A 26,305-nucleotide genomic window follows, 5' to 3' on the forward strand; every position below is an offset into this window, starting at 1 on the left:
AGCAAGAAATGAGGCTAAGCTAGCGGTCACGGAGGTTAAGAATGCAGCATTTGGCCGACTGTATGAGGAATTGGGAAAAAAGGCGGAGATAAGAAGTTGTTTTGATTGGCTAAAGCGAGGGAGATGAAGGCTCGGGATCTGGATCAAGTGAGGTGCATCAAAGACGAGGACGGTAGAGTCTTGATGGGGGAGTCCCAGATTAAACAGAGATGGCAGATGTACTTTCAGGGTCTTCTAAATGAGGAAGGGGACCGTGATATAGTGCTAGGGGATCTGGGGCATTCAGAGAGTCTCCGAGACTTTGGGTATTGTAGGCGTATTAAGTTGGAGGAGGTTGTGGGGCCTGTGCGTAAGATGAGTCGGGGCAGAGCGACCGGGCCAGATGAAATTCCGGTGGAGTTCTGGAAGTATGTGGGTAGAGCAGGCTTGGAGTGGTTGCCTGGGCTATTTAATGTTATTTTCAGGACGAAGAAGATGCCAGATGAGTGGAGGTGGAGTACAGTGGTTCCATTGTACAAGAACAAAGGTGATATTCAGTGTTGTAACAACTATAGGGGTATCAAGTTATTAAATCATACCATGAAAGTTTGGGAGAGGGTGGTGGAGGCGAGGGTGAGGAAGATAGTGTCTATATCTGACAACCAGTTCGGGTTCATGCCGGGACGCTCGACCACGGAAGCTATCCATCTTATTAGGAGGGTGGTGGAACAGTACAGGGATAGGAAGAAAGATCTGCACATGGTGTTTATTGACTTGGATAAAGCGTATGACAAAGTCCCTAGGGAGGTGCTATGGAGGTGTCTCGAGGTCAAAGGTGTGCTAGTAGCTTATGTTAAAGCGATCAAGGACATGTATGATGGAGCTATGACTAGGGTAAGGACTGTGGGAGGCGACTCGGAGTATTTTCCGGTTGTTATGGGGTTACACCAAGGATCAACGCTTAGCCCATTCTTATTTGCCTTAGTAATGGATACACTAACACACCATATTCAAGGGGAAGTGTCATGGTGTATGTTATTCGTTGATGATACAGTACTGATTGATGAGACGCGGGGACGGTGTTAATGAGAGGTTGGAGGTTTGGAGACAGGCTCTCGAGTCTAAGGGTTTCAAATTGAGCAGGACTAAGATGGAGTACCTGGAGTGCAAGTTCAGCGCTGAGTCGAGGGAAATAGGCATGAATGTGAGGCTTGGATCACAGGTCGTCCCCAGGAGAGGTAGTTTCAAGTACCTTGGGTCGGTTATTCAAGGGGATGGAGAGATTGACGAGGACGTCACTCACCGCATATGAGTGGGGTGGACGAAATAAAGGCTAGCATTTGGAGTCTTATGTGACAAGAAAGTGCCATCGATACTCAAAGGTAAGTTTTATAGGGCGGTGGTTAGACCGGCCATGTTGTATGGGGCAGAGTGCTGGCCAGTTAAGAACTCTCATATCCATAAGATGAAGGTAGCTGAGATGAGGATGTTGAGGTGGATGTGCGGGCACACTAGGATAGATAAGATTAGGAATGGCGATATTCGGGAGAATATGGGTGTGGTCTCTATGGAATACAAGATGTAGGAAGCGAGACTCGGATGGTTCGGGCACGTGCGAAGGAGAAGCCTGGATGCTCCGGTGAGGAGGTGTGAGCTGCTGGCTTTAGTGGGTTCGAGAAGAGGTAGAGGACGACCTAAGAAGTATTGGGGAGAGCTGATCAGGCAGGACCTGACACGATTGCAGATTTCTGAGGACATGGCCCTTGATAGGAAGGTTTGGAGGTCGAGCATAAGGTTTGGTAGTCGAGCTTCTCCTCCTCCATTCTAGGGGTGAAGCGAGTTTGAGTAGGTTGGTCCTAGACAGGCTTGTGGTTAATGTAGAGTTCACACTAACCTTACTATTTTCCATAGCTCTAGACCTTAGTTGTGGGCTATGGTTATTGCATGTCATCTATTTTATGGTTTTTATAATGATGTCATTATTTCTATGGTTATGTTGATGTTACTGATGAATTGACTTTTCTTGTTTTCTTGTTTTATTTTCATCTTCTTGAGCCGAGGGTCTATCGGAAACAGCCTCTCTGCCCTATCGGGGTAGGGGTAAGGTCTGCATACATACTATCCTCCCAGACCCCACTTAGTGGGACTTTACTGGGTCGCCGTCGTTGTTGTTGTTGTAAGTAAATGAAAATTTTGAAAAATAGTTTTTCAAAATTCTTCAAATTTTTGAAAAATTACAAAATTCGTTTTTAAGTGAAAATTAAAAATTTATGGCCATACACTGATTTCGGGAAAAAGTAAAAAAAATTCAAAAGGTAAAAAAAAAATTATGACCAAACGGGTTATATTCTTAATTAGTATTTCATTCTTAAGAAAAGGAAAGAGATTGGGTATTTTTGTCATTTGATGTTTTGATCCATATATAGTGTCCTTATAGTACTAGCTTATGTTCACGTACGTTACATGTGTATCCATATTAATCAATACAAATTTTTTTAAATTCGTAAAGGGTAAAAAGGTCATTTAGGTACTATATATGTACATGTACTAAAAGTATTCATTCAGTCTCTACATCTTCAAGCATTATTATAATGACTATTATTATTGCCCCTACATATTTATTATAAGATGCTTGAGTACAAAGTTGAAGGTAAGTTTACTTTATGGTATAAAATAATTATATAAATAGTGTTTAAAGGGTAAAAAGGTCATTTAGGTTTTGACGGATATTTTAGTAATTTAATCTTACATTTCTGGCTTTACACTTATAATATAGTATGATGATGATAAGTTTTAGATCTTTGAACTTTTTCTTAAGATTATTTAATTTTGGCTAAAAAATTTCACTAATGTATAATATTTATGAAAATTATAAAAATATGCAAAACGCACATATATATAACATGATTCACATGTTATAAATCCGTATTTCAATACGATTTGCAATTGAGAAAGGAGACTTATAACCGCAATTGAGAAAGCGACTTATAAATCGCTCTTGAGATACGCTATATAAATCGCAATTGAGAAACGTAAAATGCAAGTTATAAATCACGATTGACAAATTAGACATATGAATCGCAAAACAACAGCGTCGTGGGAATCACAATGACAATACGACTTATAATTTGTAATTATCAAATGCTATTTATAATTCAACGAATGCCCTTTATAATTGCAATAGATAAGTGGCTTATAAATCGCAATAGATAAATGTGATTTATGACTTATACGCAAATTGACAATTGCAACTAACAAATAATACGTGCAGTCGCAATTGACAAATACGACTTAACGATATTGAGAAATACCCTTGTAATTGCAATTACCAAACTTAAAGACTTATAAATGCAACTATTTATTTGCGACTTATAAATCGCAATTATCACAACAGACTTATACATCGCGATAAACAAAGCCACTGATAAATCATAATCAGCAAATGTGGCTTATACGTCAAATACAAAATGGAGGTATAAATCGCACCAAGCATATTGAATCATCACTTACGACTTATAAATCGCAATACATAAACAAAGCGACAGATAATTTCGATTATTGCTTTTAAATCGCAACCAGTAATTTCGACTTATGGAAGCAGCAATCATATGTCCCTATATTTTCCTCTGCTTTCTTCCTCCGCAACCTGATCCCAAAATCACCTCCCACCACCGCCCTCTTCCACCGTTAAGTCTCTAGAAAATGTCATCGAGGGTCTCCGTTACAGTATCTCAGGACGGTACCGGCGATTACTGCACAGTACAAGAAGCAATAGACGCCGTTCCGTTAAGCAACAAGTGTCGTACTGTGATTCGTGTAGCTCCTGGTGTTTACAAGCAGCCAATTTACGTTCCTAAAACGAAGAATTTCATCACGCTTGCTGGGTTCAATCCTGAAGACACTATCCTCACTTGGGATAATACCGCCACTAAAATTGATCATCATCAGGTACATCTTCAAGTTTTTTTTTTTTGCTTTTTTTTTTTGGATTTAAGTTATATAAACTGACATAATAAAGGTTTTTAGAGTTTTAATAGGTGTTTGGCCATAAGTTTTGAAGAAATTTTTTAAATATGTGTTTGTTTGTAAAATTAAGGGAGATTTTGGAAACCAACCATTTGGGACTTTTTAACTTGCCTCACTTGGGACTTTTTTTTTTGTTGGGGGGGGGGGGAGGAATAGTATATTTAGTCACTCAGTTATTGGTAAATTATGATTTTGGTCCTTGTGATATCTGACCTAGCATATTTAACTTTCAATTAACAAAAATGTGTGTTTTTGGTCCTTTTATGTAGGAAAGTAATAATGCAAACTTAATATGACACATTGGTTATTAAGTAGTCTCACAGTTGATAACTCAGTAATTTTGTGGAGAGTCACAAGCAGAAGGATTAAAAGTGCACCACTTCTTGAAGATTCAATGTGCTTAGAGGGTGTTTGGCTAAGCCTATAAGCTGGTCAAACTAGCTTATAAGCACTTTTCGGCTTATCTATTTGTTTGGTAAAGTTAAAAGTGCTTCCTACATTGATACTCACTGCCTCAAGTATTCAACTTAAGCCCCCCCCCCCCCCTCCACCTCTTCAAGTATGCAATTCTCATTGACTATTTAAGATAAGCAAATTCTCTATTCCTTTGCATACTTATCTATGTGATTGTGTATTAATCTTTGAACTGTATGTAATAAATGAGGACGTATCAAATTTTTGGTGTATTGCTTTCTAGTATTGTGGTGATGAAGACAATGTTTGTTTCTCTTAAAATAATTTGTCCTATTTAGGTTTATTTTTTACTGAGAAACTTTTGTCAATTTATTAATTATTACTATAACTTATGATTATATGCTTATCATAAAATAAATTATAGTTATCATAAAAAATTATCTTATCTAAGCACAGTTGTATTTAAAATAAAATGACAAATAGAATATTTTGTATTTGAATCGATCTGGAATCTAAAATTTTGAAGAAATTACGCCCTTATAAGTATAAACAGTTCTAAGGTTATTTAAGTCATTTAACAGAAAAAGAGCTTATCAGCACTTTTTTATCAAATAATGCAGAAACTTATTATCAATTTCAGCACTTGTACCCAAACACTTAACTGCTTATTTATTAAATCAGTTTCAACACTTAAAAGTGTTTTTCAGCACATAATGCTTATCAGCTACTTCAAATCAGCTAATCCAAACGGGCTCTTAGTTAGATATCACAAGGATCAAAATCATAAATTACCAATAATTGAGGGACCGAAGTGCTGTTATCTCTTTTTTTCTTTGCATTTTGGTGGAATACACGTGACTGTTGCATTGACTCTTAATTAAATAAATAAAGATTATCAATTTTAATAGCATGCACGGACATAAAAAAAATGCATAATGAAATTAATAAAAGTGTTTGTCTTTAATGGTTTCAACTTTTAGTTGAAGAGAAGGATTTAACTTGAGATGTGCTTAAAGTAAGCGAAAAGAAATGTCTATCTGTAATGGTTTAGTCGTTGTTTGGACAATATTTGGTTGAAGTAGAAAAAAAAAAGGAGTATCTGCAGTTGAAGTTAAACAAGAGTATTTGAATGTTGAAGTTGTGTTTGGACATGAATTTCAGATGGAAATGTTTTGACGATTTGTGAGTAAAAATCATTATTTCACTTGAAATACTCTTTTCATAAGATTTTTCAATATTTCACCATAGTTCAGTATTTGAATGTTGATGGCCAAACCATTATTTGCGAATAATGAACTTCAGTATTTTTTGCAAATATGGAAATATTGTACAGCCAAACAGGATTAAATGTAACGGAATAACTCGATTAGGCATGTTAAACACATGATGGACGTGTTGAAGACATAAATAAGCAAATAAATGTCTGCGTCCAGCTTTAGCTGAAACAAAAGAATTGGACCTATATGTATTAAACAGGTGACAGATGTGGTAACCCATAATTAAGTAAATAAAAGTTCTAATCTTTAGCAGCTTAAGATATTAGATGAAACATTCACATGTACTTCGATATTCATCTCTCCTTCATATGCTTACTATTGTGCTATTCAGTTATTAATTTTCAGTTCGATTGACACGTAGGCTGCAAGGCTAATTGGTACCGGGACATTTGGGTGTGGAAGTACAATAGTTGAAGGAGAGGATTTTATTGCTGAGAACATCACCTTTGAAAACTCTGCTCCTCAGGTAATGTCCTTTTTGCTCTTTACAAATGCTCCATGTAGCTCGGTTTATTATGCTTCATTTCTTTTTGTTCTTTTCCAATAGGGATCAGGACAGGCAGTGGCAATCAGAGTTACAGCGGATCGTTCTGCCTTTTATAATTGCAGATTTCTTGGTTGGCAGGTGTGTATACTACATTACTTATGCACCTTGTGGAAAGTCCAATTTAATAGTCAGTTCCCAGTTCCTGCAAGTGTCAACGACCCCATGTCAAAGAAGAAATTTTGTAGTTTATATGTGCTCTGATTTCCCCAAGAGTGATTTCATATGTTTTAGGATCATTTATAAATTCCTTGCATTTTCCTGCCATGCCCAAAAAGGTACAGCTGCAAATATTAATTCCCAGCCAATTTGTCCCCCTTCTGGATGTGTATATCACATTTATTTCTCGGTTACATGGAATATAGTTGCTTAACATACTCATTTTTCAGTACCGTCTGTGATTGACGGCTTTGAGAGTTTCTACATTTTTCTTAGGAAAATAATTTGATTTATGTCTACAGGATACACTGTATTTGCATTACGGGAAGCAATATTTGAAAGATTGCTATATTGAAGGAAGTGTAGATTTTATTTTTGGTAATAGCACTGCACTTTTTGAGCATTGTCACATACACTGCAAATCGGCCGGATTCATTACTGCACAAAGCAGGAAATCTTCTCAAGAGACCACTGGCTATGTGTTTCTGAGGTTTGTGAGCAGTTAGATTGGTTATTATTTCAGAGCTCTGGTTATTTAGAGTTTGAAGCACTTCATTTTGTCTTCATGCTGGTTCTTACGTTTGTCACTCATTCTGTTTTCTCTTTAGATAAATTTGGTGCAGACCCAATGTTACCTTTATACGAATAGGGTAGAAGAAATCGCTTGGCATCTAAAACCCTCAGCACTAAGAAACTTTAACTGCCTGACATTAATCCAGTTGTGGGCGATTGAATTTCCCAATTTATGGGACATTGGTTTTTTTTCCTAATTCTTGGCTACATTCCCCTTTCCTTGATCCGGTGTAGATTCCACCAATCTTTTTTTTTGGTGGGATAAAGAATGTTGCAAGCATAACTTCTAAAGACGTCATACTTCAGTATTACAAAAGGGAGTTTTCTGTGATGTTTTCCGGAACTTGAAGGGTTGACACTTATGTTGAGTTGAGCAGAAGGAAAAGAAAACCAGAGAAAAAGCACTGTCATTTTGTAGAAGCTAGAAGCTAAGATGGAATGACAGTCTATGTATAGTGTTATTTCTTGAAGTAGAGGATAGTATATTTTTCTGTCTATATATCCACCGAGCAAAATTCTAGTTTTGTGTTGGCTAACGAGCTTTGTGTCTTGATGATTTTTGACTCGGATTGCTCGTCTGTTATGTGTTCTCGGTCAAAAGATCTTTTATTCACTATGTCGATTTATTGTTTAAGTGATGTTTAGCCTTTTCCACAACCTTTCAGTTAGATGATCTTAGCTATAAGCATGGGCTCTTATAGAAAGGCTATACTTCTTCATTATCTTTAAGATCTCTCGTTGTTCATTCAATGGAAACTATTGTTGGAGATTTTCCAGCTAAAAGCTCAATTCCGCTTACTGTGATGCCACATCCTCAATCTTGTCAAACTTTCACTTATTCAGCGACCAGAATTAATTGGGAATTCCAACTTGTGGAGTACTTTTGATAAATCTAAAGTAAGCCCATAGCTGTATCTAGATAGATCATCTTGGTTGATAGGCTTGATATTGAGCTTATCTTAGCTGCTCGGCATTAAGATTGTACCTCGCACTTCTGTTTGATTCACTAAAGATTTTCAATGTCAGATTATTATCTAGAGACTTTATTTTGCAAGAACTTTTTTCCAGTTTTCATGCTAATTTTCGTCCTTATTTTTCCAAAACATTTTTCCTGGGATTATGCAGATGTGTGATCACCGGTAATGGAGGCTCTTCATATGCACATCTTGGACGCCCATGGGGGCCTTTCGGAAGGGTGGTTTACGCCTATTGTCATATGGATCACTGTATTAAACATGACGGTTGGAATAACTGGGGCAAGACAGAAAATGAGAGAACTGCTTGCTTCTATGAGTACCGGTAAGTCATCTGAAATCTTCAATTACAACAAGCTTCAAATAATCATATTTACTACTATTTCACATTAAATTTTAGTGATCTACTGCATAGTAGAGATTGAGGTAGGAATGTTCTATTTCTGGCCTAAATTCCTCCCTAAAATCTTGACGAGACGTGTGCAAGTCCATTTGTAAAATAAGCTAATGAACACTTATCGGTATCCTATCATTAAGTATCATCTCTAAGGTAGTTTAGCTTGTTGGTGAAACTATTGCAGGTGTTTTGGACCGGGTAGTTGCCCGTCAAAACGTGTGACTTGGGCCAGAGAACTAATGGATGATGAAGCAGAACAATTTCTCATGCATGGTTTCATCGATCCAGATCAACAAAGGCCTTGGCTTTGTCAGAGGATGGCATTGCGCATACCATATTCCGCGTGAAGCTCAGGTGTCTCACCTCTACTTTGTTAGATATCCCTTCGCTCCAGATCGACACCTACAACATCTGATATGAATTTAGATATTCCACGCAATTTAAATAAAATTTTAGTAATGTGGAAGGTCTAGTGAGAGTGAGGTTCATTTTAGTGGCTATGTTGCTTCCATTATTGTACCAAGTTCATCTGGGAGAGTATCTTCTACTATGAAGATCATCTTTTGAGCATCACCATTGGAAAGAACCCCATACAGCAGTTATGGGGTCGAGATGGTAAAAAATTATCTGCACCAAATGTTTACACCAAAAAGCGAGTGATACGTTACCATAGTTAAGTGATAAATTGAGGCAAGAATATGTTAATTAACTATGGTTTAGTGACAACAGTGTGTGTAAGGACATGTGTTATGTTTTTCATTAATTGATGTAAACATCAAGGTGCCAATCAGTGTTTCCTGTAGTTTTTATGTCTCTTGTTAATATGTATGTCGTTTGTTCGGAATAAAATGGTGGTGCCTTTTAAGTTTTTAAAGTTAATGAAAATTTAATGTTTCACTATTAATATGTCTGTGAATATTCGTTTTTTTCTATCTAATGACATAAATTACCCACAATTTTAATTTCTGGTGTTTTGTCCCCAAAACTTCAGCCCCCTATTTTTCCTTGGGAAAATGACGTTGTATAGCCGCTCTTAAAGTAATAGTCGAAAAAATATATACTTTTTGTATATATATATATGCTATATGTTATACACAAAAATTATATAAATTTTATTTACTTTTTCGGCTACAAAAGTAAATAGTTTTTAGCGCGAGTTAAAAGTATAATACCCCGTATTTCTTCTACTATTATTCTTTATAGTATGTAACAAAGATTGTTCATCCACGTACGATTCCCCTTCCTTAATTAACCCCTCTATTCTTTGATTACAAGAAAAGGTACAAGTTTTGTCCTAGTTTCAATTAGGGATCTTTACATAAATAGTTGAACAGTTTCATTTTTTTAGTCGGTATAAATAGATTATTTGTTAGTTATACCTGATTATTTATAAATTATACATATATTATACAGTCAACTATTTTTAATTTAAATTGTAATTGTTAGGCGATTATTACATATATTATACATCTGTTCTATTTTTAATTTAAGTGGTAATTGGTAGGTGACTATTGTAGACTATTTGAGTTGATTCTTCTTTCAATTTTGGGATTTGTATAAGACGTGTTTAGCTTCTTGCTAAAATGTAGGGTAAGACTGCGTATAATAGACCTTCTCGCGTATAGTGGCAGCTTAGTGCACTAGACTGGCCTTTCTTATAAGACATGCTTAACTTCTTGCTAAAATGCAGGGTAAGCTGCATACAATAGACCAGGGGCGGATTTAGGGGGGGGGGGACAAGGGTGTTCACCCGAACACCCTTTGCCGAAAAATTACACTGTATATATAAGGCAAAATCTATTTTTATCTCTATATTATTAAGTTTTGAACACCCTTAACACAATCCAAAAGTGTAGTTTAGTGGTTAAGTGAGTTCAAAATCTACATAAAGTCATGGGTTTCAATTCCCACTAGTTACAAGAATTTTTTTTTGAACCCCCTTCGAGGAGATCCTGCCTCCGCCACTGCCATAGACCCTTGTGATCCTGCCCTTTCTCGAATCTTGCGCATAGCGAAAGCTTAGTGCACCGGCTTTTTTATAAGACATGCTTAAGGGGTAACCTAATTTATTGAAAATACCAAATCAAAGGTTAAATTATCCCTCACGTATCCCTTCAAACTCTACAAAGAATCTCCACCACACTTTTTCCTTTTCCTAAAGAAACATAATCTCCTCTTTCTATTTACAGTATAATATCCCAAAACCAACTATTGTAATAACAACTACTTTATCCTTTCCAAAAATATGGAATCCATTGGCTCTAGTTCCACCCCTTCTTCTTCTTCTTCTTCCGACCACCACCACCACCACCACCACCACCACCACTACCGTCCTCGCCGCCGCTTAACGCCAACTCAACCCCTCGCCGACAGAATATTCCGAGCTCTCAGCCACCACCTCCGCCTCCTCCACCGTTGCGACGCCACTTTTTTCGTCTTAGGTGCCACGTGTAATGTCTACACCGTGACTCTCTCCACCACCCTTTCATGCAGCTGCCCTGATCGTACCACCCCATGCAAACACATATTATTTGTTCTTATTAGGTGAGAGCATTTTGTTCTATCTTCAACTTTCCAATCCTTTTGCTCATTCTTTTATGAAATATTTAAAATATTATTTATACGCAGACCTTACCCCTACCCTGGGGTAGAGAGGCTGTTTCCAAATAGACCCCCGACATCCTTCCCTCCAAGAATTTCCCACCTTGCTCTTGGGGAGACTCGAACTCACAACCTCTTGGTTGGAAGCGGAGGTTGCTTACCATCAGAGCAACCCCTCTTGTAATTACCTAAAAAATAATTACAGAAAATAATTATTAACCTAAAAATAAGCACCCTCTATTAGTTATATAAAACTGAAAATAAAGTATGTTTTCTGAAATAACAAGTTAAAACACATCCATAGTATGAAGATTATTACATTGTTATTATATATTATAAGTGAAATAAAATTAAAATTATTACTGCCTTATGCATAATATTTGTGCTTATTAGGGTTTTGGGTGTATCCATTGATGACACGTGTCTCTATCGAAGGACACTTCGGCCATGTCAGCTTCAACGTCTTCTTAACTTACCTATTTCAACTGAAGCATTAGCAACCGAAAAATTACGTGGAATGTTTCATCGTCTGTTTTCTCAAGAAAAGCGCCAAAGGACTTCGCCCATACAAATAAAGGTTAGCATTCTGTTATAGGACTTTTGCTCATAAAAATAAAGAAAAATCTTAACGTAATTGGTAAAGTTGCTGCATCAGGAGATTAACGTAGAGGCGGATCTAGGATTTAAATTATATGGGTTCAACCTTTAAATTATATCCCAAAGTTATGAGTTCATATTTATAAGTTACTGCGATATTAGTATTTTTTGTACATAAATTTATGCTCCACATCGAAAGTTATGGGTTCAATTAAACTGCGATATTAATAATTGTTTGTACATAAGTTTTTACTCTACGCCGAAAGTTATGAGGCCAATTGAACCCGATGTTATAGAGCTACATCCGCCCCTGGGTTACGGGTTCGAGCCTTGAAAACAACCTCTTGCAGAAATGTAGGGTAAGAATGCACACAATAGACTCTTGTGGTCTGGCCCTTCCCCGGACCCCGCACGTAGCGGGGATTTAGTGCACTAGGTTGCCTTTTTATTTGAGAAAATACAGTCAAACCTCTCTATAACAGCCTCATTTGTTCTGAATTTTTCTAGTTGTTATAGCGAAGTGCTATTATAGAGAACATATATTATAACATAGCATACAAAATTAGTTCCAAGAAATTTGGCTTTTATATGAATGACTGTTATATAGCGATGCTGTTATAGAAAGGTATGACCATACACAGTTTTAATTATTTAATTACTATGTTTCAATTGCCATGTGATCATGAGGTCACGCGTTCATGCAGTGGAAATAGGGTTGTTCATTCGGATCGGATATCCGAAATCCGAACCGATCCATTCAATTTTGAATTTCGGATTTCGGATTGGATCAGATTTCGGATTATGTTTATTAAAATTTCGGATTTCGGATTGGTATATTTTAATCCAATCCAATCCGAAATCCGAAATTATTAGGACATGTATAAATACTACACTTTAATTTACATCAACCTCCAAGTTATTACCTTAACAATTGCTAGATTTAGCTATATTGGCACCATAGTACTCTCATAATTGCATAAACATGAATTTTTCTTAATGTATTGCCTCTTTTACAAAGAAAATATACATATTAGTTTAACTTTGAGGCATAATAATACGATCCGATATCCGATCCGATCCAAACTTTAAAATCCGATCCGATATAATTCGGATTGCATTTTCTAGAATCCGAAATCCGAAATTCGAATCCGAAATATGCTAAATCCGATTCGATTCGATCCGTGCACAGCCCTAAGTGGAAACAACCTCTTACAGAAATACATGGTAAGACTGCGTACAATAAACCCTTGTGGTCCGCCTTTTCTCCGGACCCCGTACATAGCAGGAATTTAGTACACCGGGTTGTCTTTATTTTTTTATAAAGAAAATATACATTTTAATTACTTAATTATGTTTCAACAGGTCGAAAATGGGGCCACGTGTCCGGTGTGTTTGGAAGAAATGAACGAAGAAGAAGGAGTTGCTGCTTGTGGGACATGTAAAAACCCTATACATGAAAAATGTTTAATGGCATGGAAAAGAAGTAGTAGAAAAAGATTTATTAATTGTGTGCTTTGTCGTGCACGTTGGAGAGATATTAGGGCTGAAGAAGGAGAAAAATATTTGAATTTATCTGCATATATTAGTGGGGGAAATGAAATATTGGAGGAAAATCAAAGTCGTTGTAGGGATTAATTATTAGTCTAGTTTTTACAATTTAACTATTATTTTCTTCGTTTTTATTGGTTATGTACTGATTTATTTACTTATTTAATTTGTTGGATAGGATGTCATTATTTTATTAATGTATATAACTGCAAAAGAAATTCAAGTATTTGGGTACGTAATTAAGAATGTAAATTTCTTGATCAAGAGAAGGATTTGTACGTTCTAGCTAGCTAGTTTCTTAATTTTTTTTGAAGAACTAACCTAAATAACCTTTCACCTATCTTTTAAATTAAAAATAAACAGCGGATGTATAAATATATGTATAATTTGTATATAACTGTATATAATTAATATATAATCTATGTATACCGGCTAGAAAGTAAATAGTAAATTTGGTCGATTATTTGTGTAATGATATTATTTTTTTGTTGCTACGTACTCATCGTTACTTGTTGCGCATATGTGTTGGCTTTCTCGCGGTGGCAGAAAATTTTACGTGTAATAATAGGTAATTTATCTTATTTTTAAAATTATAAATCTCATATTTTAAAGCGAGTTACCTATGAATATTTTTTTTGAATGATGTGATAATATTAACATTATTTACATTGACGATAAACTCTATGACATTTATTTCTCTTGCTCCAAACACAGTATAAGATTTTGAAATATTGCAAAATAAAGTTTACACTGGTAAATTAAAGGACATCACCAAATGAGAGGATAAAGAAGTTTCAATGAATGAATGAAATGTCGTTTTAGTACCTTTTGAAAAAAATAAATTAAAAAGGATTGAAGATTTCTATACATATACATAGACCAAACAGAGCCGAATCTAGGATTTAAATTTTGTAGGTTCAACTTCTAATGTTTTTAGCATTGAGCCCATAGAATTTTTTAGGTTATGATTCAGACCTACCATTTGTTGCAATTTTAATAATTTTTAGAGATAAATTTATGCTCCACGGTAAAAATACTTGTTTTAGTCGATGAACCCGATCGCCAAACTCTACATCTGCCCCTGACACCAAGGACACCCGTAACGAATCATGGAAATTAGGATTCATGTTTAACAAAAATTAAAAAAAAAAATACTAAAGTATTTCTTCTCTTCTATAATTTAGTGGTAGTTGAATTTAAAGAATAAAGTGAGGATTCGTACCACCAATATAACTTATTTGGAACTAAGACGTAATTATTATATAATTGCAACTTAGTTTTGTTGACATAAATATTACAGTACTTATTAGATATTTGTACTGATTAGAGATAATAGATACGTAATTATTCTTTCGGATTTTTTTATCGACGAGCACCAACCCAGTGACACACCAACCACGCCCCTTCTCTTTCTTCGATTATAAAGCCCCCTGATCCCTTTATTTGTCTTTCATCCCCTGAATAAGTAAGACCCCGCTCTTTCTAATTCAAAAAAAAGAGGGGCGAAGCGCCCGTTTGAAGTGGCGAAGGCCTATGCTACAGTAAGAAAAAAGGTACGTTGAGGTTACGAAGTCACCCGTGACTTTAAAATTCTGAATCAACCACATATAATTACAGTAATGACAATAATAGTAAGTATAGTTGAGAGAGATAATCCAGAACCCATAAAAAATTGAAGAATGACACATATTCTGTTTTTTTACTTAGTAATTCCACAGTAAATACGGTTCAAAATAGCTTGAAATTACTCTTAATTCATCTTCACAGTTCAACCATGGAGAAGGATAGTCAGCACACATAAAATCATTTTTCAAATAGAACGAGTCATCAAAAATAGTTTCCAGTCTTGGTAACTCAATGATTTGTGTTAATTCATCGATCGTCGTCCCCAAATCTGTCATTGTTGAATTAGTTGGTAACAAAGAAGAAGAAGTTGACAGAGATGATGATAAAGAACAGCTCGGTGCATGAAGCATTTCGCGTTCATGCATGGTTCGGGGAAGAGCCGCACTCCTGATGTTGTGACGTAGGCAGCCTACCCTGATGCAAGCATCGATTTTGCATGAAGAGTCAGAGATTTGCATTGAAGCTGCTGTGGTTGCTGCTGCTTGAATGTCACGAGCGTTTAGTGACACTGGTCTTGGAAGTGAATTTGCAAGTTCTGGAAAGTTCAGGGTTGCACCGTCACCTGTTGAGATATAATATAATTAAATAAAATACGATCGTTCTGACAACTTAATTAAGTTTTTATAACATTATTACATGCATAAAAGAATAAATTTTACGTGTTTTACTCATATAAGAATCAAGTTTGCACGTAAATGGCATGCTGAAGACATAATTAAGTAAAGGAAAAAGTTTAAATTTTTTTATGTACAATATGAAGTTGCATTATTTTGTCATTTTTTGCACTTTAGGCCCTTTCATATCCTAACAGTTAGCAATTCGTCTCGTGTTTACTCTTGCCATATAAAAGAATTCTAGGTGAAATAGACGATCTCCACGTGTCCAAATCTTTTGAGAAAAAAAACGTCCAGATACGCCAAGACTCCCCTTATATTCTCAGATTGTGGTGTTCTTTTTATCCCTATAGGAGAGTGGGATATCAATTCCGGAATAACTATTCCCGAGATAATTAATCTTCAAAATAACTAGTTTCCCAACCAAACGACCCTTGATTATTTAAGAAACATGGTCACATAATTCAACATTACCTTTGATGGCTAAAGCAGCAACATCATGGGCTCGAGCAGCCATTTCTGGGGTAGGAAAAGTTCCAAGCCAAATTCTGGATTTTTTACGTGGTTCTCGTATTTCTGAAACCCATTTTCCCCAATTTCTCATACGAACACCTCGATATACCTGGTGTTTGCTGCTCTCTCGAGTTCTTTTTATCTTCTTTTCTTCTTTTTTAATGAAGAAAAAAACAAATATAAGATATATATATATATATATATATATATATATATATATATATATATAGAAGAGAATATATATACATAAGAGAATATATAATGCAGAATGACAGAAAAAAGATTCATTCAAGAATAAGTTTTGGTTTTTATTTTACATCATTTGCCAATGAGTCGACTGCAATACTTATGGAAGGAGGAAGGGTGGATTGGGGGGTTGGTTGGGGGGGGGGGGGGGCATGGCAGCAAGGGGACCCATGGAAGAAATGCAGAGGCGAAGTCGGAATTTGAAGTTTATGGATTTGGGATTTTAATTCTAAGGGCAAATCCACCTCTCGACTTACGGGTTCACGTGAACCCAGTAGATTTTGTCCAAACAGTATAAATATATTCGAAAAATTTACAAAATATTTATAAATGTTTGAACGTGAAACAAGTTATTATTGAAAATGTACTCGAGATCGTTGCAGGAATCCATAAACATTAAATCCTCGATACACCTTTGTCTAATTCTTTTAAGTTATGAGTTCTAAATTAATAATTTTGTATACATCCAATGAATATATTAAGATAAATACAAAGTTTAGACCAAAGTTACTGAATTTGGCCGAATCCGTAACCTACACACTAACTCGGCCCGTGAATGGGTGACTATACTATACTTCTATAAGGGGCGAATCTACGATATTAGTTATGAGTTTACGTGAACCTAATAACACTATCAAACGAATTTCGTCGAAAACGCCTGGTCAAAGTTTTCAGTTTTTTGTACTGTTGTTACTTATGCTCGGATTCAATACGTATATTAAGAAAGCTGCTAATTATCTATAAATATTGACTATATTATTATTATTATTATTATTATTATTATTATTATTATTATTATTATTATTATTATTATTATTATTATTATAGTATTATCTTAAGATCGTTATAGGAACTCATAAATTTTAAATTTTGGATTCGATTCTACCTCTATCAGCAATCCCATCAATTTCAACCTTTCAACTTCAAGTAGTAATAAGGTTCGGGTCTAGATGTACGGTTAATAGTTCGTCCAAACTTAGTAGCTTTTACTTAAATAATGTATGTGTGCTCACAAATGTATTAAATATATATAAATATTAAATTTAAAACTCACTTATTGTCGCTTGAAGTCGTGATCAATTCAAATTCTCATTGAGTAGGCTAACTAAGGAAATAAATTACTTTCTATTTAAAACTCTCATTAAGAGTAAAATATTGGTGCGATTTTAAAATATATATTTTTTCGCTTTCTTAAAATAATACGTTATCCTCGTCAAAATTATTCTATTTGTTCCAAAAATCAAGAAATGACAGTTTATATCAAATAAATATGGTAATGGTACGCAAGGGAGGGCCAGAGCTGCTGACTTTTTGCTGAAATTTTTATGGGTTCAACCTTTAAGATTTTTAGTATTTAACCCGATATATTTTTAAAGTTATGGGTTCATCTATACTATTTATTGCAATTTTAGATTTACACATAAATTTATGCGCTGCATCGAAATTTATGGGTTCAATGGAACCCGTCATTTACGTGCTACATACGCCCCTGAATATAGTCGTCCCTTAAAGCAGGCAATATATATAATTTTTGTATATTAACATATGGTATGCATATAATATATATTTTATACATAATCAATGTATACTTTTTTTTTATATATATTTGATTAACGACTGTAATTATTTTTAGCTCATCGACCAAATATATATTAAAAGTACTATTTTACTCCCCCCCCCCCCCAATTACAATATTCATGTCAAATAAGTAGTGTGTTTTTGGTCAGACTCATACCCTGTCACTGTGTAAGGGGTTATCACTGCATGCATGCATTACACAAAATACGACAACTTTTTTTTTTAAAATTTCAATGTTCGATATTCGCATTGGAAGTGCATGCATGAACTAAGGCATCGTATAATTAAACTTTTGGTATTAAACTTTGTATTAATCATGCAAAATTTAATACCAAATTGAAAGTCATACGTTGTATTACTAATTCTAGTATAACTTATATGAGAATCAATATATTATTTTATTCGAGAAATACTCTTATCCACAGACCAAAATGCCTGTAAATTAAGCAAAATTGTTGTATTATTATTCTATCACATAATAATACCTACATTATTGTTCATCACGTAACAATTTTCATATTATTTTTCGCAGCATGATAACTCCTCCAATTCATTGCATTATAAATTCAAAAGCGTAGTCAAGATTTCAAGTTTATGAGTTCGGGATTCTAATCGTTTGAAATTACTGGGTTCTAAATTAATAATTTATACATATTCAATGAAATTTTAAATACAAATATAAGATTCGAACCAAAGCTATTGAGTTCGGTCGAACCCAACTTCTAGCACTCTAGCTCTGGCCCTGATTATAATCTCTGACATAACTAGACTGTATACTAAACGATCCTTAAATTAAATGACCTTCTAGACCTTTTTCTTCTGCTCCATTCACATGTGAAATTCAGGTTCATGAACTTTATGGTGTATTTTGCACTATAATCAAAGCTCTGCTACTGCTGCTGGCTAGTGCTAATACTGAGATACTCATGCTATTCAATGAGCTTCGAATACGCAGAAGCAGATCCAGAATTTTAATTTTACGGGTTCAAGACTCAGGTACTTAACTTCTGTGATTACTTGTCGTTGCTTTCGTTCCGGCCTTCTGATTGCAATATTCAGTTTTAGTTTTCTATCTTTGTAGTTTTGCTTCGGTTTTCTAATCAGTGTGCTTGCTGCTGCCCTTTCTTTTATCTTTCTTAAGTCGAGTGTCTTCCAAAAACCATCTTTTTGCCTTCTTGAAGATAGGGGTAAGGTCTGCATACATACTAGGGGCGAAGCCACCTTTTGCTAAGGATGATCAACTGACCACCCTTCGTCAAAATATTACGAAAAATTACACTGTGTGCACAGGTAAAATATTGATTTTAGACGTAAAAAACATATATTGAACACCCTTTGTCGGGAATTATTCTTTTACTTCCTTCAAGTCTGAACACCCTTGGAAATATTTCTGGCTTCACCACTGATACATACTACCCTCCCTAGACCCCACTTGTGGAATTACACTGGGTCTGTTATTGTTGTTGTTGTTGGGTTCAGGACTCAAGTTCCAACTACTGAAGCATCACATTGTTTGAGTTATTTGGTTCATAGTACAGTACTTTGAGCAATTTCAGTGGATTTTACACAGATAAATCAAAGTGTGACTAATTATGGGTTCATGAACCTGATGTTATTTTGCATTATAATCAAAGCTCTGCAACATCTGCTATGGCTAGTGCTAAGACTGAGATACTCATTCTATTCAATGTGCTTCCAATGCACACCTTGATAATAGTATGGTGTTACATGTTATCAGCTGTGTTTGTCATTGAGTATTAAAGGCATGTGAGTTCGGAATCCGAAAAATGAAAGAACTTAAGGTTATGCTGAATGTGCGATCAAGACTACACTATGTATGTACATGTACTGGTGAGCCGTTGGTCGGTCCTAGAAAAGACGGCGATGGTGCGAGGAGTACTTAACAACCGGACATGCTGCAGCCTACACCAAGCAGCTCTTTCGCTCTATAGGGGTAGGGCCGGAGGTAGAATACGGGATGCGGGTTCGGCTGAATCCAATAACTTTTGTTCAAACCATGTATTTGTCTTAAGAAATCCATTGAACATGTAGAACTTATTAATATAGAATCCAGTAACTTAAAAAGATTACAATTCCAAACCCATAAGATTCAAATCCTGGCTCCGCCTCTATATAGGGGTCAGGGGACATAGCGCCATAGCACAACTCGATGCAAATCTGAATTAGTTGGGCCAATGAATTTTGAATACAAAATGCCAACTTCCCATGAACAAAATGTCCAATATCATACAAGTGTCAAGTCACTTGTGCAACAGTTACTCATCAAACTATCAAAAAGGCTTTAGAAAAAGATCAGAAATAAGCTGGACAAAATATATATCTGCAGTACTCAGACAATTCAGTTGCATTATAAAAAGGCAGCCCGGTGCACTAAGCTCCCGCTATGCGCGGGGTCCGGGGAAGGGCCGGACCACAAGGGTCTATCGTATGCAGCCTTACCCTGCATTTATGCAAGAGGCTGTTTCCACAGTTCGAACCCGTAACCTCCTGGTCACATGACAACAACTTTACCAGTTACGCCAAGGCTCTCCTTCACAATTCAGTTGCATTATATCTCAGAAAATTACCCTTGTTTCTTGATCTACTCTACAAACAATACTTCACCTAATGGACCCTATTGTATGTTGTTAGGGGCCCGTTTGGTTCAAGGGATAAGGTGGATTATCTCGATATAAATTTTGGGATTAAATTTATCCCGTATTTAGCTGAAGGTATTAACTAAAACTGACATTATTTTATACCAAAATCTTGATACTCTATTAGAGGCGGATCCAGAATTTGAAGTTTATGAGTCCCTACAGTGACCTCAAGTTAATATACAATAATAATGCGTTCACAGTGAAATATTTATAAATATTTAGTGAATTTTTTAAATATATATACAAGGTCTAGAGAAAAGCTACTACGTTTCCGTGAATCCGTATATCATACTCTAGATCCGCCACTGTCCCACATAAAAGGTGGATAAATTACCTTTTATGTTGGAACCTAATCTCATGAGAAAAAACAAAGAAAAACAGAAAATAAGAAACCACAAAGGAACTGAATTTTTGGAATTATCTTCTAATATCAAAAAGACTAAGCAAATAGTATTACATTAAACAGTAAACTGTGGTTCTATAAAGTACAGCTATAGTTTCATTGTGTACAGGTTGGCCAATTGTATCTTTTATTTGATTATTCATTTCCAATGATAAAGAAAATGAAGAATGGCAGGCTCCTCAGTCTAAAGTTAACTAAATCTAATTGATCAAATCTCTTACAAGGTGGGAAGTTATTGGAGGGAAGGATGCCGAGAGTCTATTTGGGGTTGCTCTGATGGTAAGCAACCTCCACTTCCAACCAAGAGGTTGTGAGTTCGAGTCTCCCCAAGAGCAAGGTGGGAAGTTCTTGGAGGGAAGGATGCCGAGGGTCTATTTGGAAATAGCCTCTCTATCCCAGGGTAGGGGTAAGGTCTGCGTACACACTACTCTCCCCAGACCCACTAAGTGGGATTATACTGGGTTGTTGTTTTTTGTTGATCAAGTCTCTTACAAAATACATACAAGATTGCACTATTAGGAAAAATCTTTTTACCCTTTTCTTCTCTTTGGACTCAGAATAAAATCATCATCGTCGTCGCTGCTATCAGATTTTAGTCGTTTCTTCGCCTTTACATCACCGTTCTTTGATACTTGTTGTTGCTTCTTTGAACTCTCAGGTTTGCTTATCAATGGCCGCGGAGGAGGAGATTTAATAGGAGTCCCCATGCGGATTTGCTTTTGCTTTCTCTGTTTTTTCTCGAATGCCTTCTTTGATCTCTCTGGTGACAACAGACCATGCTCCATCAACCTGCATTACATGCCTCAGTCTTATTTCAACATTTTTCTCTCAACTCTTTTAAGAAATGGAAGGAGCAAAAATATGAAAGAACAGTAAAAAATAGTGTGATAATTAAGCAGTAAACAACCTACGCTACGGTTAATACTTAAACTTAAGGAGTTGATGGAGATCCACAGAACTGAAGAATACTACTAGTATATATTAAGGACCCGGTTAAAATGAGGAAACAACCAATTACAAGATACGAAGACAAGCACATCGTTGTTGATCGTCCTGTGGTTAAGATGTCATAGTAAGCTTGGACCTAAAGATATAGTCAAGAAGTGGACTATCTACATGCTGTATATGGATACTCTACCGAAAGGCTCAAGGAGCATATGACATATGTTCTCTGATTGATTCCTCATTTAAGATCTGGTATGACTACCTTTACTATTACAACAGAGTACTGTGTGAATAAAGGATTCAAATGTGCAATGCTTTGTAAGGTTCTTATACGGATTCAGATGTCCACTTTACTCGTTTAGTCTCTCAATTCATACAGGTAAATGAGAGTCTCAGGAGCCAAAAAGAACACATGATTGAGAATATGTAATGGCTATAATGCAAAAGATATAGTTGTCAATGCCGAGCAGAGCTAATACCAGTCATTCAGAAACACAAACAAACATCGAATTGGGCAGCATTTGAGGCTATATCAAATGCAAGGCCTCAACTGCCTCATTTAATAAACAATACATGTTCCTTTCACTTAGCTTATTGGCCGATACAGAATACTATGGTAATTATCTCTACCTTAAGATCATTTGCCTCAAGGTACATTTATCCCTTTTTCACCCGAAAATATAAATCTTATCAGCTCATTGCTCTGCTTGCTAACTTGCCTAAAATCGTAGTTTACGTTCCAAGAAAAGCACCTAACAAGGTTCACAAATTTGATGCACATCCCACAGTAGATGATGGCGGAAAATCGTATTAGACCCAATTGCACATATTAAATGGACCTTGACCTTATTTATTGAGGGGCAATATAAGAACCAACAACCATTTCTAACTCGGACCAAAATGCTGCCGCACCCATGTTGGATCCTCCAAAAATGCACAACTTTTGGAGGATCCGACACACACCAGACAACATTTTCGGAGAGTCCAAGAAAAATAGTTCGCAGTATAATTATTTTTATAAAGAAGATACCTGACCTCCAGAGTTAAAACATTTTAGCGAAATAAAAACTTAACAGACCCCCTGAAGAAGACGCTTAGTAGCATGTGATTTTTGAGTATGTGCCAATGCATGTGATTTTTGAGTATGGAAAACATGAGATTTCCATACTGCAGTGGTGTCCGTGATTGCACCAAAGTTGGATCAGGCCCAGGCCCCCGAAGTCCAGTTATACTGCAATTGCAGCAAGGGCACTGCAATCATAGCAAACCCCCAAGTAAAAAAGATCAGATTTCGTTGATTTTAGAGTTCTAACTCCATTTTTGAGACTTTGAGCTACAGATTTGAGGTGATTTTTGGTGTGGGATCATCCTATATCATTATGGTAAGGATTCTAATCTATAAATTTCTTATATAAAAAGTACTGCAAATAATAGTCTTCCTTTCCTTCAAAACAAACCTCGTTCGTACTCCAAGTCTTCTACACGATACTCAAGTACATTCAACCTTCCATTGCCCCAACAAAATGGCAATCACAAGCATTCTAATACGATAGAGGTAATTTGTTGATATTCATTTTTTAGGTAATAGTTTTGCAGGAAAAATACGGATTTTGCTCAACAGTGTAAGAGAACTCCTGCCGTGGAATCTGCTTGAGGGGAAGTGGCTAAGAAATAGACTTAAGAGCAGTTAACAATATTGAGAAAAGAAGACACAAGCAACCATAGTGCTAGTTCACGTCTGATATCAATAACAAAATGGGTAATAGCAAGCATTCTGATATCAATAACAACAAACCCAGTGTAATTCCACAATTGGGGTCTGGGAAGGGTAGTGTGTGCAAACCTTACCCCTATCTTGTGAAAGTAAAGAGGCTGGTTCCAATAGACCCTCGACTGGCGAGCATTGTGATATGAGAGAGGTAATTAATTGATTCCTATACAAGTGTACTACATATAACTTACACACGTCAGGTCCCTAGACAAGTTTTTGATCCTTTTAAAAGTAAAAGATGCAGATACAATTGTCAAGAAAACTCACCAGAACTCTGCCATTTCACTTGAAGGTATCTGCTTTGACAACGATTCATAGAATAACCTCAATGGTTCTCGCTGTTGAAGAGAACATACAAAATCAAAAGAGTGGACAAGTCACTTCGGATTTCCATCATAATGAAGCATTTAACAGATCATGAAGAAAATAACGAGCAAAGCAATCGATCTATCACCTCTTCAGGAACATCATACTTCTGGCCAGCCAAGGAATAAACTTTCTTCACTCGAGTTTTGGTTTGCGTTTTTGTGACAGTCTTGGATGAACTTGAGGTTGTTTTTCCTTTCACCTTTACTTGGACAATAAGGATTCAAAAAACTAATCAGGGCCATAATCATCAAATCAGAATAAGCTTTGGTCATCAATTTCTATACAGCTAAGTAATAAGAGTAAGTGGGGTGGGATGGGATGATAAAACTCAAAGAAATAGATGCGGTAGAGATTTCATTGTCATGTCCTCAATTATCGGTTTCAAGCTAATTGGTGTTGAGAAAACACTTAATTCATGGCCATTCATGTAATACCTTTCTTAAGTTACACATTCATCTGAATTTAACCCTACTCAGACAAGACGCACTAGCATTTCAGTATGGAAAACAAATCAACAAGAAATCTCACACACCCAAATCAAAATAGTAAACAAACCATACAACAAAGAGAGGAAAAGAGGAATCTTTTCAACTGCTCGAAAAAGGACAACACGGTGCACAAGGTATCCCGCGTTCACACGGGGTTCGGGGAAGGGCCGCACCCTAAGAGAGTGTGATGTAAACAGCCTACCCCAAGAATATCAAAATTTTGAAGAACAAGGAAAGTAATGCTCTTTTGTTCGAATGAGTACTGATATTAGAGACCACAAAGATAGGAAAATTTAAATCTTTTAACTACTAGTAAGGAAAATAATGAATTATAGTATACCGACATTTGAAGCATAAGAAAAGCAATAACCTTTTGCATATGGGTACCTCAATTTTTCAAGAATATCAAAATTTGAAGTATGCAAAGATCATTTTTTACCTCAAATTTTTCAAGAAAATCAAAATTTAAGGCATAATAATAAGATCTTTTACCTCAACTTTTCAAGAATATCAATTTTGAAGCATAAAAAAAAAGAGGATCTCTTACAAATGTTACATCAATCTATTACCAGTACACAAATTATTTACCAATACTAGAACTAAATGCATCTCAAATTTAACAGATTTTTATTACTGATTATAACTAGTTTAGGAATGAAACTTAGTTGATTAATTGTAAAAAAGCAAGGATCTTTTGCAGATGGGTACCTCAAATTTTCAAGAATACTAAAATTTGAGCCATTAAAAGATGATCTTTTACCGCAAATTTTCAAGAATATCACATTTTGAAGCATAAAAAGATGATCTTTTGCAGATGTTACCTCAATCTTTTACCAGTAAACAAATTATTAACCAATATTAGAACTAAATGGATCTCAAACAAACATTCATACTACTGACTATAACTAGTTTAGGACTGAGACTTAGTTGATTAATTGTAAAAAAACAGTGATCTTTTGCAGATGGGTACCTCAAAATTTCAAGAATATCAAACTTTGAGGCAAAAAAAAGATGATCTTTTACCTCAAATTTTCAAGAATATCAAAATTTGAAGAATAAAAAGATGATCTTTTGCAGATGTTACTTCAATACTAGAACTAAATGCATCTCAAATATAACAGAAAATCACATAGAACAATCATATTAATTAATTGATTTTAAAAAAAAAAGCAAGGATCTTTGGCAGATGGGGTACCTCAATTTTTCAAGAAATATCAAAATTTGAGCATAAATGGTGATCTTTTATCTCAAATTTTCAAGAAATATCAAATTTTGAGGCATAAAAATATGATCTTTTTGCAGATTGGTACCTCAGTTTTGACAGAAATGGCAGATTTACCCTTTAAATCAGCAGATTGCTTAGATGAGATCTGAATAACCTTCTTCTTGATAAGAGATGAATCAAATTTGGGTTTTGAAGATGACCCAACTTGATTACTACTACTGGGTTTCACTTTTACAACACTAGATTTACTCTCTGTAGCCATATTTAGAGCATGAATATAAAATAAAAAATCTTGGTTTTGATCTGATAATGTTCCTTATCTTTGCTGGTTTTTCTCAGTGGTTTATTGACATCAGGATTTGTTAACTGTAAATTCTTTGTGAGTAAAATTGCTAAAAATAGATTTAACAGTGAGATAAAGAAAGTGAAATGGAAATAAGTGGTGATTTTGGTAGGTAGGTTTTAACTGCTTTTAACCTCGTCAACAACGCCCAACTGTTACTAAAAAATATATAAAAATTTAAAATTAAAAAAAAAAAAAAAAAAAGGTAAACGTCGACAGCAGGATTCGAACCTGCGCAGGCAAAGCCCAACAGATTTCGAGTCTGTCTCCTTAACCACTCGGACATATCGACAGATTGCTGAATTATTGTCACCTAATGTACTTAGACTGAGATTTATGTATGTGGGGGGTTTTAATCAAGCTTTGCTTTCGTAAAAGGGCAGCCCGGTGCACTAAGCTCCCGCTATGTGCTGGATCAGGAGAAGGGCCGGACCA

General features: G+C 35.6%; 4 protein-coding genes and 1 non-coding gene across 5 annotated transcripts; 2 read left to right on the plus strand and 3 right to left on the minus strand.

Annotated features, from left to right (window-relative positions):
* Positions 1-3,541: 3,541 nt before the first annotated feature.
* LOC107791384 (pectinesterase 31) lies at positions 3,542-9,130 on the plus strand. Its single transcript, XM_016613445.2, has 6 exons — positions 3,542-3,927; positions 6,058-6,162; positions 6,244-6,321; positions 6,702-6,889; positions 8,098-8,271; positions 8,528-9,130. Exons 1-6 carry the CDS (start codon positions 3,682-3,684, stop codon positions 8,688-8,690), a joined length of 954 nt encoding a protein of 317 aa, XP_016468931.1. The 5' UTR covers positions 3,542-3,681; the 3' UTR covers positions 8,691-9,130.
* Positions 9,131-10,569: 1,439 nt separating this feature from the next.
* On the plus strand, positions 10,570-13,269 carry LOC107791351 (uncharacterized). Its single transcript, XM_016613396.2, has 3 exons — positions 10,570-10,887; positions 11,338-11,521; positions 12,904-13,269. The coding sequence occupies exons 1-3, from the start codon at positions 10,589-10,591 to the stop codon at positions 13,174-13,176; spliced, it is 756 nt and encodes a 251-aa protein (XP_016468882.2). The 5' UTR covers positions 10,570-10,588; the 3' UTR covers positions 13,177-13,269.
* Positions 13,270-14,792: 1,523 nt separating this feature from the next.
* LOC107791342 (dehydration-responsive element-binding protein 3-like) lies at positions 14,793-17,558 on the minus strand. Its single transcript, XM_075243456.1, has 4 exons — positions 17,552-17,558; positions 15,804-15,992; positions 15,154-15,277; positions 14,793-15,081 (listed from the first exon to the last, which is right to left on the minus strand). The coding sequence occupies exons 1-4, from the start codon at positions 17,556-17,558 to the stop codon at positions 14,793-14,795; spliced, it is 609 nt and encodes a 202-aa protein (XP_075099557.1).
* A 3,193-nt stretch (positions 17,559-20,751) lies between these two features.
* On the minus strand, positions 20,752-25,927 carry LOC107771839 (uncharacterized). The gene is made up of 4 exons (XM_016591287.2): positions 25,613-25,927; positions 23,900-24,013; positions 23,713-23,783; positions 20,752-21,518 (listed from the first exon to the last, which is right to left on the minus strand). Exons 1-4 carry the CDS (start codon positions 25,787-25,789, stop codon positions 21,260-21,262), a joined length of 621 nt encoding a protein of 206 aa, XP_016446773.1. The 5' UTR covers positions 25,790-25,927; the 3' UTR covers positions 20,752-21,259.
* Positions 25,928-26,080: 153 nt separating this feature from the next.
* Positions 26,081-26,162, minus strand: TRNAS-CGA (transfer RNA serine (anticodon CGA)). Its single transcript has one exon. It is a non-coding gene; the product is annotated as a tRNA-Ser (tRNA).
* Positions 26,163-26,305: the final 143 nt, after the last annotated feature.

This window comes from Nicotiana tabacum, chromosome 22 (genome assembly GCF_000715075.1).
Source record: "Nicotiana tabacum cultivar K326 chromosome 22, ASM71507v2, whole genome shotgun sequence".
In the NCBI taxonomy this organism is placed as follows: Eukaryota; Viridiplantae; Streptophyta; class Magnoliopsida; order Solanales; family Solanaceae; genus Nicotiana; species Nicotiana tabacum.